This window comes from Pundamilia nyererei, unplaced genomic scaffold (assembly GCF_000239375.1).
Source record: "Pundamilia nyererei isolate P.nyererei 1_Seehausen unplaced genomic scaffold, PunNye1.0 scaffold00029, whole genome shotgun sequence".
Taxonomy (NCBI): domain Eukaryota; kingdom Metazoa; phylum Chordata; class Actinopteri; order Cichliformes; family Cichlidae; genus Pundamilia; species Pundamilia nyererei.
This window is the reverse complement of record NW_005187430.1, coordinates 951,817-970,769: the sequence shown is the minus strand read 5'-3', so window position 1 is coordinate 970,769 and position 18,953 is coordinate 951,817. Positions and strand designations below refer to the sequence as shown.

Sequence of the window (18,953 nt, the reverse complement as noted above, 5' to 3'; positions counted from 1 at the left end):
GTGTGTGTGTGTGTGTGTGTGTGTGTGTGTGTGTGTGTGTGTGTGTCAAAATGAAAAGAGGTGTGTATGACAGTGAATGTGATATCTCAAGTGAGTGAGTGTGTGTATGCATGCAGAAACTAATCCCATTAATTCAAAGAGAATAACAAAGACAGAAGGGGGGTGGGGGGGGGAGTGGGGGGGGGTCCAGCTCCCCTGTCATTTGTCTGTCCTCTCTCTCTTCCATTCCCTCTCTCCCTCCATCATCATTATTCTCCGTCAGATCGGCTGCTGTTTTCCTTTAGGAGCGACTGGTGGTGGGATGGAAGAGAAGAAGAGGGAGGGGGTGGAGATGAAGATTTGTAGCTCCTCCTGGGAAGCTTCATGTCCTTTCCTTTCCCTCCTTCTTCTTCTTCTCCTTTTCCTCCTTCCTCTTTTGTTTCCCCTTTTTCCTCAGATATCCCTGCCTATTTTTCACTTTGTCCTTTTTCCATTCCTGTTACATTTCACTTTGTTCTTACTTCATTCTTTCTCCCACCTCTTTTCTAAACCTTCCCTTTACCCAAGTCTCATCTCATTTCTTTTTGCCTCCCTCTGCCTCTTTTCTCTTTCTTTTCTCTTCCTTCCTCCCCTTCCATCTCCTGCTCTCTCCACATCTTTTGCTTTTGCTCCACTTGTTTAGAATTGTTTGTTTTTCTTTTTCTTTTTCATCTCTGGATCAAGTGAGCAGTGTGCACACCTATGTTTGTGAATGTGATAACTCAAGAATGAAGTGATGTAGGAGAGTTAAGTTAATACCATTGTTGTATCTACTCAGATGAGTTTGAATGTCAGTGATTTTGACCTGAAGGTCAAGGTCACGTTTTTTGAAAATCTTCTGATGGGTAGCATGAGTGGTTGTCAGTATTTTTATTCCATGCTTCATCTACTTTCCTTTTTCTATCAAGGTTTTTCTTAAATAACTTCTTTTCTTTCTGTCTACCTGTTTCACATTCAAATTTGTATTTCTCTTATTTTTCCCTTACTTCCTCCTTTATTTTCTCCAGTCTTTCCACCCCCATGCTTTCCCCTCTCTCCTTTTTTCCCTCACTCCCTTTTTCTCTCATTCACCCCCTCCCCCCTCCCTCCTGTCTTCCTCTCTTCAAGGACGTTTATATTATAAAGGATGAATTTGCATATTAATTCATTTCTTTCAATTTTTTCAGATTAGACGTTGTCAACACATATCAGTGCTGATCAAACTGCCACATCCACCAGAGACCTGACTGTGTGCATGCATAAGCGTGCGTGGTTGTGCGTGTGTGTGTGTGTGTGTGTTAGGGGAGTTGCCTCCTGAAACAAAGAAAAATAAAGACCTGCAACAGAGGGAAAAGCAAGTAGCCTTTTAGTGCTCACCAACCTGAACACTGTGTTGAGACATCATAAAAGGATTTACATGCTGGAAGGAAATGTTCCGGTTCTGCGTCGTGCTAAAGTTGCAGGAAGCGGCGTTGGTGGATGTAAGCTGCACGATAACATGTTGATCGCTGTCTGTGGTTAAATTGTGCTTTCGCATTACCTTAAATGTTCACAAGCAAATAGAAAACAAATAACCCAGCATGTCTGGAATTACAAATATGGACTTGGATTAGCTTTTTTTAATTTGATGAAAGCTGTAGGAAATTAGCCAGCACAAGAGTTATCTTATATTACACGTCTAAAGGATGTGTGCTATAGTTTAGAGTTTTGGTTCACTTCCTGTTGTATTTTTTCTTTTCTTTTTCTTGTTTTACGTTTCTCATCGATCAGTCTGTGTTTTGTTTTTTTTGCCCTTTGGCAGCCCCTTCTTTCACTTGTTTACTTTCTCTGACTGACCGCTTGTGTTTGAATCAAATTTGGATTTTGTGACTTTAGCTTGTCTTCTCATTTGAGTCTCTTCTTCCAAGTGAACGATCGCAATTTGATTGTGATGATTAATCGTACCCTGTGCTGCTCTTTGAGAATTTCTGATGGAGGATGGGGCAAAAAAATTGCACATGACTTTCCCACTCTTTTTTAAAATTGTTACTGTGTTTAGGAGCAACATAATCCCTGACTGAGTTACACAGAGATGCACAGTGTTGTGTTTTTCAGTGAATGAAATAATGCATTCACAAACTGTGTATGAGTCAGCAGGAGGTGGTTGGGGCTACATGGAAATTCTACACAGGTTTTGACTCCAAAGTCTGTGGATTAGTTCAAAGAAAAATAATTTGGTGAGTCTGATTGAACTTACATGATCACAACCTTTCTGTAACCTTAACCAGCTTCAACTCTTGAAAATCTGAATACACTGTTATACATCCACAAGTACAGCACTCCAGACACATCTGGGAATAATGCTACAACAATAACACTCCCATATTGCCATGCTTAATTCCAAGTGAATTTTGACATTTGTACACTTAAGCAACCTGGATTGTGTTCGTACTGAACACTGTTGGTCATCGTGTTTAAGTGTAAGGGAACATTTCCTGGCTGTCTCTCCTCACATCGCTTCCTCTGATGGACGGAGAAGTTATGAATATGCAGCTGATTTCTGAAAGCTGACAGCTGCTGACAAATGAAGCATCTCACCTTACGTAAGCATTGCTACCTCCTGATTTGAACTTTGAAGGCTGCTGAAAAAATTGACTTCTTGTGTGAGGATTTCATGTTGTGAAGGGCCAGGCTGCCACAGGCTGTTAACCTATCAGTTAGGAGTCGTCTGAGCAATTTTAACTTTGCTAAAGGAAGCATCAAATTCCAGTCTTTCAACAATTACATGAGGCTTATTTTAATAGTTCTAATATCAGAAGATTGTCGTTTTCAAGCTGTTAACCTTACCCCTTTACTTTGCATCGAATCGCTGCGTTGTCCTCTTCTGATGTGTTTTGACATTTCCCCGTTTGAGTGTCATGAGCTGCTTTGATTTGATTGACGGGTTGACTGCAGCTGTGATTGGTTGACTGGCTGAACTGACAGTATGAATGTGTTTATTTGTTATACACCCATTTAAAAATGCTTCACTTGTGTTTGAGCCAATTACAGTTTTCTGCGCTGTACACTTTTGGTGAACCATCATAAAGTAAACTAATCTTTTTTTATTATTGTTGCTATGCACTGTTTTCAGTTTCATTCCACCTGGACTTTAGGTTATTTAGTTTCAGTCTGATTAATAACTTGCATAATTAAGTGATCTATATTGGGATTTCTTACTTGAAATTATTCAAAAATGTACATACATTAAATTGCATGTGTGTATATATAAATATATTTTTTATGAAAAGTCTGGTTTTCTGTATTTTTTTTTTTTTTACTGAACTAAAATGTTTTTGCACGTGTAGGTTTAGTTTTTAGTTTTTGTTGACTTTAATTACCTTGGTGGTTGTTAAACATGCCCATACAGTAAAGACTACAAGGAAGTAAGAAGACTTAAAACTAGCAGTTGATGGCATAACCTTACTGGAAGCATTTATTCAAGTTGTAAATCATATCCTTGTATGATGACTTTTTAAAAAATACCAAACAAAAAGGCTTCTTGAAAAATATTTCAACTTACCATTTACATTTTAAGTGTTTTGTTTGACATTTGGAAGAACTAAATTAATCTTATAGAGCATTGTGTGATTTTTTTTTCATTCAGTTTATTTTGCATAATACACTCAGAAAAAGAAACATTTATCAGACTCAGTTTTTGTATTGTCTGTTGTTTTATTGTCTGCAGTCGAATCCAGCAGTCCCAGTCTTCTGGCTCCTGATAACTCCCTGGAACGGTCCTTCTTCATCCGGATGAAATCTACACTCACAAAGAGAGGCGTGCACATCAAGTCCTCAGGATATAAGGTCAGAACAATGTATCGCAAAAATAAGTTGAATTCTAAAACTGGAACTGTGGAGAAGGGGGAAAAGAAAAGTCACTATGAAGTTTTTATAAAAACCTCTTGTGTTGAAGCTGAAAGTCAATCTTTCTTCAATCACATATTAATTATTTGATTTAAACTGTGTGCACCCAGGCAAAATTACAAAAACCATCTAACAAATTATGGAGCTGCTGCTAAATTTTTGATAGACTGGATTTTCTAACATGCGTATGATCATCTCCCTTCATCTGCTTGAGGACAAATCAACTCATTACTGTTTTTAATCTGTGATTCACATGGAAATTTATAATGTAATGAAAAAATAGGTACTTTGCATGCTTATGTGTCTCCTTTTCTATATACAGTAGTTTGAAAAGTGTTTGCCTTCATCATGCCTCCTATTTTTTGTTTGTCACACTTAAATGTTTCAGATCATTAAACAAATTTAAATATTAGACAAAGATAACACAAGTAAACACAAAATGCAGTTTCTAAAGTGTTTATTATTAGGGGAACAAAACCCAAACCTACATGGCCATGTGCAAAAAAAAAAGGAATTGCTCCCTAAACCAATAAGTCTTTTACATCGCTGTGGAGGGTTGTCAAGGCCATGCCACAGCATCTCAATCGGATTCAGTTTAGGACTTTGACTAGGCCACTCCAAAGTCTTCAGTTTGAACCCAAGTGCACTTCAGTTTGAGGTCACGAACAGATCGCCGGACATTCTCCTTCAGGATGTTTTGGTAGACAGCAGAATTCAGGGTTCCACTTACCACAGCAAGTCTTCCAGGTCCTGAGGCAGCAAAACAGCCCCAGACCATCACAATAGCACCACCATATTTTACTGTTGACATGATGTTACTTTTCAAAAATGTTCTGTTAGTTTTATGACAGATGTAACAGGATACACACCGTCCAAAAAGTTCAACTCTTGCCTCGTCTGTCCACAGACTCAAAGGTCTTGGGGATCATTAAGATGTTTTTATGCAAACGTGAGATGAGCCTTTATGTTCCTTTTGCTTAGCAGTAAGCAGTCTTGGAACTTCACCATGGATGCCATTTTGCCCAGTTTCTTTCTTATGGTGGGGTCATGAACCTTAAATGAGGCAAGTGAGGCCTGCAGTTCTTGGGATGTTGTTCTGGGGTCTTCTGTGACCTCTTGGATGAGTCGTCATTGAACTTGGGTTAATTTTGTTAACCACTGTTCCATGTTTTTACCATTTGACGTTCACTGTGGTTTGCTGGAGTCCCACAGCGTTAGAAATGGCCTTATAACCTTTTCCAGGTTGAGAATCTCAGCTACCTATTTTATTATAATTTGGTCCTGAATTTCCTTGGATCACAATATGCTGTCTGTCTTTTGGTCTACTTTTTCTGGGGGCCATTTAGGTTTGGATTTCTTTTCTTTTCCCCCTTAATAATAAACACCTTCATTAAGAAACTGCATTTTTTGTTTACTTGTGGTATCTTTGTCTAATATTTACATTGATTTGGTGATTTGAAACATTGAACTTTGATAAACATATAAAAAAATAGAAACTCAGGAAGGGGGGAAACACTTTTCATGCCATTGTGTATGTTTGTCTGTCAGCTGCTGCCTTTACCAGTCATCTTCCTGCATCTGTATCTCACCCTAGCATCCTCTCTAAGACAGCAATGCTCTGCATGTCCTCCGTTTACTCCATCCATAAATCTTCTTCATGTCTTCTGCTCTTTCCATCATCACTCTTAAACCTGCCTCCCTCTCATTCACACGTGTATTCTGTCTTGCTTCTACTGACTTTCATTCCTCTTCTCTCCAGAGTATACCTTTACCTCTCCAGGCTTTCTTCCCCTTACTGTCTACTCTGACTCAGTCATCATCTGCATAGACAATAGTCCATGTATACTCCCATCTATCACCGCTGCAAACAAGAACAGGCTTAGAACAGATTCCTGTTATCTCTCTGCTTGCCCTATACCATCCTCAAATACTTCTGTGCCACTCTTGACTTGCAGTACCACACTTCCTGTCTTGGAACCCTATCAGGTGTCTCTAAATCCACAAAGAAACTTCCACAGCATGTCTTTTGTCCTGTTTTCCTTCTCTCACCCCAACCGGCCGTGTCAGACAGCTGCCCCTCCCTGTGCCTGATTCTGCCGGAGGTTTCTTCCTGTTAAAAGGGAGTTTTTCTTTCCCACTGTTGCCAAAGTGCTCATAGGGAGTCATATGATTGTTGGGTTTTTCTCTGTATGTATTATTGTGGGGTCTACCTTACAATTTAAAGCGCCTTGAGGCGACTGTTGCTGTGATTTGGGCACTGTATAAATAAAATTGAATTGAACTGAACTCCTTCTAACCTCGTCCATACTTCTCCATCAACACTCTCAAAGCAAGCATCGCATTTGTACTGCTCTTTTATCAACATGAAGCCATACTGGTAGTAATTGTCAACTCTCTTCTAAACCTAGCTTCATCAACTTTATCTGTCTGTAGTTACTACAGCTCTTCACAACAATTCTTGAAAATCAGTTTCAGTACACTTTTCTCGATTCCTGTGTCATTATTTCACTCTCCTACATTGTGTTAAATAATATGGCTAAAAAGTGCACTGCCCTTGTCATCTGATCTGAATGAAGTGAACTTAACAGAACTGGCCTTTCAGTTCACACTTCTGAGACTTTAAAATTTATGTGGAAAAAAAATGTTAGATGAAAGTGACACTAGAACTTTGGCTGTCCATTACAGTGAAGGACTTGTCTGTTTTTCTTCCGCTTTTGCAGTTACAGTAACCTTGGTTTGATCTTGTTCCCATGCTTAGGTTTGTGATTTTTTTCTGCATAAAGAAAATATGCATGTATAGGTGTAACATCAGGACTCTAAGCTCTGCGACCGTCTCACTATTCACAGATCGAGAAGCCGGATTAAAGGGGATTCTTTGGGCTGCCTTGTTTGTGCGTGAATGTGTGTGTATGTGGGGTCACTCGTGGTTTATCCCTGACTAATATATTCAATTCTCCTCAGGAATGATGGCAGACAGCAGAGGAAAGACAGAGGAAAAGCTGTCAAAGACAAAACAAAATCACTAAAAGAACTTACAGATTTCATTAATACATTGTCTGAACCATGAATGGAATAGAAACTGAATTCAAACACTAGCATTATCAAAAATATAGCACAGGAAGTATGTTTACTTTGCTTTTTCAGCTTTTGTGTGAAACAAGTTTTTGTGTGGACCAGTTTGTGTTTTTGTTTATGAGCTGGGACACATAACCACAGGACACATATTTTATGTGGTCCTTACTTTGGAGGACACACATGGAAATGGTTCTTTGATAGCTCAAACTTGTTTGAGAGTTTTTGGTAAGTTTGGATGTTGGGCATTTGGGCATTAATATGATGATAGATGAAGATAAGGAAGAAGTGCCAGTATCCTCATAAAGATTTACATAAAGTTTACTAGCATAATAATTGGGAGACCTAAACAGACTGGTACTTATATAGTACTTTTCTAGTCTATTTGAGCACTCAAAGCACTTTCTTATCCATTTACACACATTTAAACAAGCACATTTTAACTTCACACACTCCAATAGATAGCTTGAGGGGAACTCGGAGTTCAGTATCTTGCTAAAGGATGCTTCGACACGCAGACAAGAGGAGTAGGTGATTGAAGAGCCGGCCTTCCACTTTGTAGAGGAAGTGCTTTACCTCGTGAGCTACGGCCACCCAATGAGAATAGAGCACATTTGTATTTTAGTAGAGACTACGATACAAAACAGATATTCACATATGTATTTTTTCAATTTTATTTTGCCTTTATTTATATAGGTAGTGCCCATTGAGACTCAGTGTCTCATTTCAATTCAATTCAATTCAATTTTATTTATATAGCGCCAAATCACAACAAAAGTCGCCTCAAGGCGCCTCATAGATACAGAGAAAAACCCAACAATCATGTGACCCCCTCTGAGCAAGCACTTTGGCAACAGTGGGAAGGAAAAACTCCCTTTTAACAGGAAGAAACCTCCGGCAGAACCAGGCTCATTTATAAGTGAAACCTGTTCCAGACAAGCAGATAAACATAATCATATATTAGTACAGACATTTGCACTTACATACACATAATGACACTGGTATAATTTTTGTCCACCTCTAAATTGGACATCAAGTTTGAGCTGACCAGCATACAGGTTATTAGTGCTTCATAGTTATCATCTATACAAAGTCTGAGCTGATGTCTTTCTTTAGCTTCTTCGAGGCCAAGAGTTGCATTATCATACATCCTGATTCTCAATACAAAGAAAGAAATGTAGGTTAATGCTTGTTTTCATATGAAAAAGGTCTCTGACTTTCCTTTACTTGTTTTTTCCCCTTCAGGTGATCCACGTCACAGGGCGCCTGCGGATCAGGATGGCTCTGACTCACAGCCGCTCAGTGCCCAATCAGATCATGGGGATGGTGGCGGTGGCTCACGCTCTCCCGCCGCCAACAATCAACGAGGTTCGCATCGACTGCCAAATGTTCGTGACCCGAGTCAACATGGACCTAAAGATTGTCTACTGTGAGAACAGGTAGAGCAGAAAAACTGAGTTTTTTTGTTTTGTTTTTGTCATCTGTTGAAAAAGAGTGCACAATAGTTTTTATGAAAAGAACGCAACAAAAAAGCAACATATAGGTCTTTAGCTATCATTTTCATTCTTAATTTTGTTAGTCTTATTGTATTAAATGCTTTTTAGTTTATATTTAATACACTGATTAACTTATTATGGGTTACAAAGAGTTTATAGATCACACAAATGAATGAAAACTTTTTGAGAAGACATGTTTTTATAATAATATCTATAATATCCCTACCATGTCTTAGTAACACTTCAAGAAACGTGGCATGAACAGCAAATGACATATTACACTATCATGATTTATTGGACAAAAAGAAATAATTAAAACATTAATAAATAAATTAATAACATGCCCAATAACCCAGTTTAAATCTCAGCTGCACTTATTGCTGAATGTGCTGCAGAAGTAAACACTAGCTGTCTTTAACACTGTCTACTGAGTGACTGGAAACAGTTTCGTTTGTTTCAAGTCAAAGTTTAGAACTTGTTTACTGTTTTGGGCAAGTTTTCTGAAAATCTTGTGATTTCGATAACTTGAGAAGAAGACGGGTTTTGAAATTGATACTAGAAGGTTGAGGGGTAGCACTGAAAGTTGCCAGTGTTTAAACTTGAGTGTAAGTGAATGACACTAAAAACATTCTCGGTCAATATGACACAAATTTCTGATTCCACTTTCCGCTCAACTTTGCTCTTAGGTATTTTACACAGTCTGACCTTGGGGTGAATTTGGTGAGACGTCCACTCCTGAGAAGATCGGCAACTGTCTTCAATGTTTTTCACTTGTCGATTATCTTTCTTTTAATACAACTTCAAATTGCTTGGAATGACCCTGAAATTTCCCAGATTGATGGGCAGCAATTGTTTCTTTAAGATAGTTATAGATGTCTTTCCTCCTGACATTGTGTTAACACATACCTGAATGCTCCTGATGAGCAAACTACCAAAATGTCAGCTTTTATAGAGGCAGTCACAATTTCTGATGATCAGTTAATGATGTACTGACTTATATCACCTTATATTACACACACATTGTGTACATAATATTTCAGCTGATACATATGAACATAGTATTGCTGAGTAAATGATATGTTTAAGGACATTTTAAAATAGTTTTTATCTACAAAATTATCTGTTCATCTTAGTTTATTTTGATTGGACATTTTAGAGTGCTCCACTTATATTGTGATTAAAGATCACAAGAAATTATGCCAAAAAAACTGACTACCGACTACTTCTGCATTCATCTTTCACACCTGCTGTTCAAGAAGAAAAGTTGCCTTCCCTGTCAGAGCATCTTATTCATGAGAACCCTGACCCAATCCTCCCCGGTTTAACAGTGAAATATGTCTCTGATGGATCTATCTCCTTTGCTCTGTCCAGATAAAGCAGATAGGTATCAGGATCTCATGCAGGAGTTAACCGGCCAACCAAGGAGATTCATATCAGGCAAAAAAAAAACCTTCATGTTTTATTATAGAAAGAGAGGAGGGGAAAATGATAGTAGGCAGATTGCTTTATTGGTGGGTGGAAAAAAGGGACACAATGCGAGGCAGATGATGATATTCAGTGCGCAGCGACAGAAAGCGTCTCTGTGGTGAACAGGCAAGTGTCGCTCCCATTACAGCCCCATTTTGAGGATGAGTTTCTAAGAGAATGAGAAAATGGGAGGATGGGTTTTTCTAAAGAACAGAGTGTGCTGTTATCTGCCTGCCAGACATTAGTCCTCCCACCGCCCACTCGCTGTCACAATGAAACTGGGGAAATTGTTCTGTCTATCCTGTGGCAAATTTGTTCAAATTAAAGCTTTTTAAAGCTCACATGTGTTACCTGTACAATAGACAGGCAGCTTCAGTCTCTGTTGTTGGGTTTATTAGCTTTTTTTGCCTCCCCTGAATCAGACTTCGTAATCATCGAATACCAGAACTGCAGAAAGAAAATTGTCTCAGTGTGACAAGCTATGTATTTCAAAGTTTCACAACATTTCCACTTCCATGCAGCTTATTGTGGTGGGATATGGATGCAAGATTATCATCCAAAGCAAAGCAACAGAACCCAACATGGGGAAGTGGATATTCTTTCATCAGCAATTCCACTTATTAAAGAGCAAATATAATCTTTGTTATTGATTATCAGAATTAGATTCTCTCTTCAATTTTTGCTGACCGCTGGCAAATATATACGGTGGCCCCGAGGTGCCATTTTAGAACATTTCAGAAACATATCAACAAAATTGAAAAGACAACAACGTTCTGTAAAGCACGAAGAAATCTCGAAAACTCAGCAGCACTTCAGAAATCTTAACAACAGTTCAGAAACCAAAGTGAGATGTCAGAAAACACAACATTTTGGAAAATATCAAACAGAAAAAGCTAAACGAATGCAACTGAATAACATAACCAGCGTGTGGTTGTGGTGTTTTGTTGAAAGTGGCGTAAAAAACAAATGATGACCAAAAAGTTTAGAACTTTCAAAGAAGTGAAACCTGTGAAGCTTCATTTAAGTGAAATTTAAAAAAAAAAATCAAAATCATGGGGCCTTTTAGACATGTATTTGTGTATTACACATACAGTTGAGCTTCCACTAGGGGTGGCTGTAGATCAGGAGGTATAGCAGATGATCTACTAACTGGAAGGTTATTGGTCCGATTCCTGGCTGCTCCAGTCTGCAAGGCCAAAGTATCCTGAACCTTAAGTTGCTCTCTGAATGTGAATGCTCGAGTGCTCAAGTAGACTGGAAAAGTGCTGAAGAAGAGCCAGTCCATTTACCATTTACCACTTTGGAACGTGTACTCTTTGTTTCAGAATCAGTGACTACATGGACCTGACTCCAGTGGACATTGTGGGGAAGAGATGCTACCAGTTTATTCATGCTGAAGATGTGGAGGGGATCAGACAGAGTCACCTTGACTGTGAGTATTGGAACCACCTGACTGAGTGCTGTTCTCTGATTGGGCAAAAGAATTTTTTCCTTAGTAACTTTGGAACTAGCAGTTTATAAGCCAGCTTTTCAGCATTTTTTGCCTACAGGTTAAACACTAGTTTAATGTACTTTACCTCTAATCCAGTGAATCTGTACATTTGTTTCATAGCAGTCATACTGCTAGATTTCCCTCTTCAAAGTTTAAAACCACTTATAGAGAATCCCTGCTCTCCTGTATCTTTGAAAAGTTTTCGCACAGCAGCAACTCTGCAATCTTATTACCCTTGTCAGGAGGCATAATGCACCCTCTGACACACACCCAAGCAGAGGCTTGGTATCCATGTTTAGTGGCTGTCTGGATGATTTGCGGCGTGCTGTTTGTTGCTGCAGTCACATCTTTACAGTGGCGGTAAAAACTGAGGAGGCGTTCAGAGCAACACAGCGTTTCACGGTTTGTCTGAGGTAGTGAAGGCATTTAGGCAGAACGCCAAATAATAACAAGCGGCACAGCAAGGACAGCTGGCGTGATGGGAGTCGAACACGGGCAGCTACAGTCAGATTCTGTCAAATATTGTCCACTGCGGCTGATTGCATTCAGATATAAGGCACAGATATTTCTCTGAAGACCCTTTTCTATTAACGTGGTTTGAAGGCTTAAAGCAGTGATTTGCGAACTGTATCAATAAAAGCTGTAAAAGCAATAAAATGCTAACTTTTCTGAGATTTGGTTTAAATTACTCAAACTGCTCAGAAAAGTCATGGAACCAACATTCTCAGAGATGTCGAATGACTATTGAATATGATGAAAACTGCCCTCAGAAGCTGGTTTACATTAATACTCTGAAAGAACGAAATGTTTCTTCCACTGAAAACTCTACATCCAGATGAACAGAATCAATTTTCTGGGATTTCCTTACCTGGATAATTCAGTATGCATCAAGACAAAACAAAACCCAGACCAGTTTGTTTGCCAGTATCATTTTACTCAGTGTATTACAATTTACATCTTATTAAGAACATAGGTCTAGGGCATGAAGTCGGTTGGCTCACTGGCCTTTTTGTCCCACTACATCTACACCTTAACCAAAGGAAGCTTTTTCTTCTCTCTTCCTCCCCTCATTGGTGGCAGTTTCTTCCTGTTCAAAGGGCATTTTTCCTTTTCACTTTTGCTTGGGGTTTTCTCCAAGTGCCTTGAGGCATCTGTTGTTGGGATTTGGTGCTATATAAATAACCTTTAACTTAATCTATAAATTTATTGGCACTATGATGACTTTAATTATTTCCTATAATCTTTATTTGTCTGAAGATGCATTTAGTTCATCTCTGTTTGAGGCTGCAGTTTGTTCTCCTTCTTTTAGCCTGGCTGTGGCTCAGAAAGCAGAACAGGTCATCTACTAACCGCAAGGTTGGTAGTTTGATCTCTGACTGCTCCAGTCTGAGTTCCAAAGTATCACTGGGCAAGATATCGAACCCCATGTTGCTCGTGATGTGTTCATCAGAGTGTGAATATTAGATGGAAAACACTTGTAGATGTAGAACAAAGTACTTGGGTGAATGAGACATACTAGAGTAAAATGGTACTATATAAGAAGTACTCCATTTGATTTGAATTAAATTTGGGTTTATGTTTGAGCTTGGTGTTAACGTTTGTTTAGGCTCTTTCACCTGTGAAGGTTTTGAAAATTGGAATATTACACTGGTGGAAATGTGTGGAAGGCCACTGTTGATGGCATACCACTAGAAAGGCTTCAGTGTTTTTATTCCTGGACGAAGGCCTGTGTAAAAATAAAGATATTGTCATTTATTTTAAATAGGGAGGGGCTTTGATTTTTTTTTTTTCCATTTGAAGCCCATTTCTATTGGTTGTAGAAACAACAGACCAATCATAGTGCATTTAGTGGTATTAAGAAGGGGTCTCCTTGTTGCTGAACAGTGAAAGAAAATAAATCACACACACGCACAAATGGCAGTGTTTGATTTTAGTGTAGCTAGTGGTCTCCTGCTGGTTTGATTTTTTTACATGCACTCTGAAAACAGAGGGAACTGACTTTAAGCCTTTGCTGTCAGTGTTATGTTAAAAGAAATTATTTGGTACTGTGTTGCAAATTATTCTATTAGTCCTAAAGGTCTGCTAACTTTCACTGGAAAGGAGGGCCCTTAAATGATTGTACTTACTGTACTTACCTCATCATTTCTCTGCAAATAGAGATTTTTGCCGGTCTCTTTAAGCTCTGACTCCCGACACCGGCCCTTACTGCTGTTGTGACACAAATGAAACATGTCACATAGCTCATCAACAAAAAAAAAGGCAAGAAAATATACCAGCATGGAGCTCCCTGAAACTTTTTCAATTACCTTCTCCAAAAGTTCCTGAGCTCTGAACATCCAGAGTGGCAATCAGGAAGTGGCTCTATGGCGGCCTGGCGGGGTCAGGCAGAATAAGGGGAGGGGGGCAGGTTAGGATGTGTAAAACAAAAAAAAAGGGGGAAGTATTGAGGGAGATTATTCCTCTCTGTCTGCAGTGAGGATGTGAGGTCAGGGAGGCAATCTGGCAGCCAACGGTTTAAATGACTTGGTTTTAGTTGAGCGTAGTCTAATACAGCACCTCCAGTCACCTCTGCTGTTCATTTTATTCTTCCTCTTTCAAAATTAATTTCCTCTGTGAAAGGGGGGCTTTCAGAAATAGATGGCTACAGGGCACTGAGGTTCTCCATGTCTTTTCTCTTTTTTTCTTTCCATCCTCACCGTCAAATGGAGCGCGGTCAGATTGTTCTAAAATCAGCCTTTCTTTGGGGCGGTTTCATTCGGTGGCTTTATGAACTCGCTGCTGATTGTGTGGAAGCTGATTTCAGACAGGAAGGCTAATGATTCCTAACTTTTTTTTCTGCAGACATGGGGGAACTTTCTGGCTAATTGGATAGCGACAGAAAACGTTTGTGTGGACATCAAATGCAAACACAAAAATAAAGAGTAACATCCAGTTTTATTTATATTGGCTTGGTTTTTCATCTTGATACCTTTAAATGTAAGATAATTATTTAATACAGTGATTTAGAGGCATGTTCTTTTAGTTTTTGTGTTCTTTGTGTTCTGGCCAATCAAAATGAGCTCTTTGCACTGGATGTTTGTGTGAAAGAAGAGCCAGACTAAATACTAGACATACCAGGCCTCCACCTCTATGTGCCTGTACTCAAACTACATCCCCAATTCAGAATCTTCTCAGTTAAATCGTAACCGATCGTTGAATCATTCATCATTTTCAGTTGAGAAACAGACTTTCTGCACTTCAATTTTCCTGTTTTTGTGGAACAGCAGCAGCTCACACTCTCCGATTTTTTTTTTGGGTGGGATTTCCACATCTGCTTCTGGTTACCCCATTGCAACATGAGTCAGATAGTTAGGGAATCGATCAAGGTATATTTTAGAGGGATAGCCTATTCTCTCAACAGGGATCTAAATTTTAAAAGGCTTCTTTTCAAGTGGAGGCCGAAGCATGATCCCTCTCTGTGAAGAGGCGTCTCTCTCTAAGTCTCTATCATTACCTGCTGACAGCTGGTCTAAGCTCAGGTCAGATCTCAAAGTCAATCTGTCCTCGTTTCCACTCAGAGAACAGAGAGAAAGAGAAGGAAGAGATAAAGGGTGAACTTTCCTTTTCAAAAAGAAAGGGGGGAAACGGAAAAGAGTGATTTGTCGGCACGAAAAGGAAAGAAATACTCAGCACAAGGGCTGGGAGAGAAATTCATCTTTTCTCAAAGAAAGGGATAGAGATGGGAACTAGTGATTTACAGACAGAAAAAAAGGCAGGACAAAATGCTAATTTTCACACGGAGAGACAGGCTGACGAGCCGTTTCATGTCTTTTTCAAAAGGGGCAGGAAGAATGAGAAAAGAGGAAGGATGAAGATGGGATAATTCCCATGTTTTCACATAGTGAGAAGGGTCACAAAATGCATTATAAGTAGCAAAAGAGAATTAAGGAAATAGAGGAAAGCGAGAAGAACTTTGCAAAGAAAGGAGAAATTAGAAGATGGTGTTGTAGTTTAACGGAGTGATAGGGGAAAATGTTCAGTTGGTTTTACAGAAGACAAGCACATCCATTACATGAAGGTGAAGATGTGTTAGAATCTATTGTGATCTGTGTTAGGCATCAAGTTGCTTAAAAAAAGAAGTGCTTTTGAAAAGTTCATGTTTTCATAATGACTGATGAACACAACACTAGTGTCACTCATTCTTGCCTGTGCCTGACCTTTCTCATGAGTGACTAGGTGACATGATGTGTGTGCTCCAGGTAATAGACAGTAAATCACAATACAGCTTGTTAGGATGGCAGTGGTTCAGACAGCACAGCTACCCAGCGGTACTGCTCAAGGCAGTCCACATAAAAGTTTGAAAGAGTTTTGAAAACAAAAGCAGAAAAGGTTCTGAAAGATTAAAACCTAACATCAGAACATATGTCACAGTGGCTGTGAATTTGATCCGAGACAGTTGGCCTAGAAGACAGAAATAATTTTAATGACTTATTTTGAATTAATTTCTGTTTTTTTTGGACAGTTCAATTCAATTATTAATCCAAATCTTTCAATTTGGATTAATAATTGAATTTAAAAGAAAATTAGAGACAAAAAAGATTTCTAGGTCTGTTCTTAATATCATGTTTTAATCAAATTTATGGGAATTAATCTCTTCACCCTCTTCAGCCGGTCATGGCTGATGGCTCCCTGAGCCTGGTTCTGCACTGACCTTTGACCATTTAGCTTTGATTGATAGATTTTGGTGATGTGTCACAGCCTGCCAAAACTGTATTTGTTGGGTCAGTGCTGTTACATAGAAAAGGATATATAGGTTGACGATGTTACATCTAAGACAGAAAATTCTGGGATTTGATATTTCAAGGATTCATCATGACAAACTAGTCATTAATCATCACTGGCACATTTTAGACTGAGGGCGGTGGACAGCCAAAGAGTTTGTTACACATGTGGAATCTAAACATTTTGTACCAGGAAAGATTTAGTGCTACTTTCTTTTATCATATTTTCTTTGCCATTATTCGTCTAACAATATGGTCTAACAATATTCTATGGACCGCAGACAGTAAGCAAGACAACCCTGAAAAGAAATGTCATTGTCAAATGTGTGGTAATAAAGTCTGAATAACTTTTACCAGTAAGAACTATGTCATTTTCAATGTAGAAAACACCGACAGTATTTAACTGGTGTACAAGTTACTTGCCTACAACCATGTAAGCATTTTCATATGTTCAGGCATCCCAATTTTGACAAAGTTACTATCATCAGTACTACAAATGAGAAATTACTTGGACGATGCAGACTTGTAAAACAGCAGAGAACTGCTAATGTATAAAATACAGTAGTAAAAAGATATTTGGTTACTTTGTTTAACCATTTTCAGGTTAGTTGCAAAGTTTTTGCAGGTCTGAACCTCCCAACTTAAAAGAGAGGGAGAGACATAAAGAGAATAGAGACTAAATGCATTAGTTGTTTTTTTTAACAATAGAAGCAAATAAAAAGAAAAATCCCAGACAATGTAGAAAAAAGACACAAAGAGAAATTCTGATTGTCAGAGTTGAAGCAAGACATGGGGGAAGCTGGCTTTTCTACGGAAACAATCAGGAAGAAAAAATAATTTCATATTTTCAGACAAAAGGAGGTTTGGACATATATGAAGTTGGAAAAAGACATTTAGAATTAGCAAAGGAGAAGGCGATACAATAGTGAAAGACAGCCAGGATGTTTGGGAGTGAAACAGATGATCGAGAGACATGCAAACGCAGAGGAAAATAAAAGAATGAGAGAGAGTGAGAGACTAGCACAGAAGAGAAAGCTCGGTGGATTTAAGCCTGCAGGCGTTTTAGTAGAGCTGGTCTCTCTAGACCAACACTGCCTTTAATGAATCCACACACACTGAACGGCTTTTTTTTTATCTGTTGCATACAAAATGCACACACACACACACACCTGTGAATCTACCCACACATGTAATATTAGTAAAACACACAAAAACTGAGTCTTTAGGGACAAGTGAGGAAAAAGGGCATACAAACATAAACTGTAGAAAACACCGGACAAAGTTACAGGGGCGTCATTTGGCGACTTTTCTGTGACTTTCCTTTAACTTGAAGTTCTTGTTTTGAGTAGATAAATCTGCATATTCACTTCAACTTTTTTCCATCAATTTTGCGACGTGTTCTAACTAAAGTATCTGAAATCAATGAAATACGAAAGTGGTGAAAGAAGTCCTCAGATCCAGCAATGGCAACATAAGAGTACTTCTTAGTAAATGTATTTAAGTATGAAACTAGTCATTGAGCAATAAAGTGCCATCTGTGACTGGTACTGGTGAACTTATTTTAGGTATCGCAGTTCAATTCAATTCAATTCAATTTTATTTATATAGCGCTAAATCACAACAAAGGGTTCCTGTTCAAGGTTGAGCTTCTTTAAATCTTTTATGTACAATCAGACTAAATTAGACCCCCTCAGTTAGGCTTCCCCCAGACCTAACAGGATAAATCAGTCCTATCTTAATCTGGGGCCTCAGTTAGTGCCATGTTATGGCATTAGTGGGTCAGATCCATCACTCTCAACTTGTCATTTTTCCACTGAGAAACAGAACACAGTGTCAAAATAATGTCGTATTGCTTACTGCCCTACATCAGTCTATGAAGTCTGTATGTACATTTAATATTAGAGTAAACAGTTCAGGACATGCAGTAAAATCAGAATTCTCAAGTAAATGCAAAACCAAGATTGGAGTCATATGCTGCTGAAGAGAGAGCTATCATCCTGAGAGCTGTCATTGCAGCACTAGCAGCTTCTGGCTTTTGATTTGTTTTGAAATAAACAAAATATGATGAACCAGGACCCTGGATAATATACCAGTCCTTTGGGAAGGGCTCCTCGTGTCTCTATTAAGTGTAAGACCTTAAAATAATAGAGATTATTCATAAATCCTGAACAATCAAACGACCCCCTCTGAGCAAACTAAATGATGTGTGTCATCCGACTTCATTGACAGTTAGAGCTGGGTATCATCTGCATAGCAATGAGAATAAATGATGCTGCCTAAGGGAAGCATAAATAATGTAAACAGATGTGGTCGTAGTAGAACTGTAGAACTCAATAATTAGTCTGTTATATAGATATGATTTCAACAACTACAAACCACTACCTTTATAAACTACAACATGCTCTAATCACTGTAATAGAATATTATGGTCAACAGTATCGAACGCTGCATTGAGGTGAACACAGAGATGAGTCCACTGTCAGAGGCCATAAAAGTATCGTTTTAACCTTCACTAAAGCTGTTTCTGAGCTGTGATGAGCTCTGAAACCTGACTGAAACTCTTCAAATAAGCCATTCCTGTGCAGATGATCTGTTAGCTGTTTTACACTTACTCTTTCAAGGATTTTTGAGATAACAGCAAGGTTGGTGATTGGCCTATAATTAGCTAAGACACGTGGCTGGGTCAAGTGATGCCTTTTTAAGTAATGCTGTAATTAATGTTGTCTTATAGGCCTTTGGTATGTAGCCCATTAATAGAGACAGATTGATCATATGTAAGATTGA

The 18,953-nt window shown here is 38.7% G+C and overlaps 1 protein-coding gene across 1 annotated transcript in view; it reads left to right on the top strand.

The window, feature by feature from the left end:
- Positions 1–18,953, top strand: part of npas3 (neuronal PAS domain protein 3) — a 206,630-nt gene that overhangs the window by 171,517 nt on the left and 16,160 nt on the right. The window contains exons 6-8 of the mRNA XM_013909673.1: positions 3,704–3,822; positions 8,200–8,393; positions 11,243–11,349. Coding sequence (XP_013765127.1) covers positions 3,704–3,822; positions 8,200–8,393; positions 11,243–11,349 — 420 coding nt within the window. The remainder of the gene's footprint in view (positions 1–3,703; positions 3,823–8,199; positions 8,394–11,242; positions 11,350–18,953) is intronic.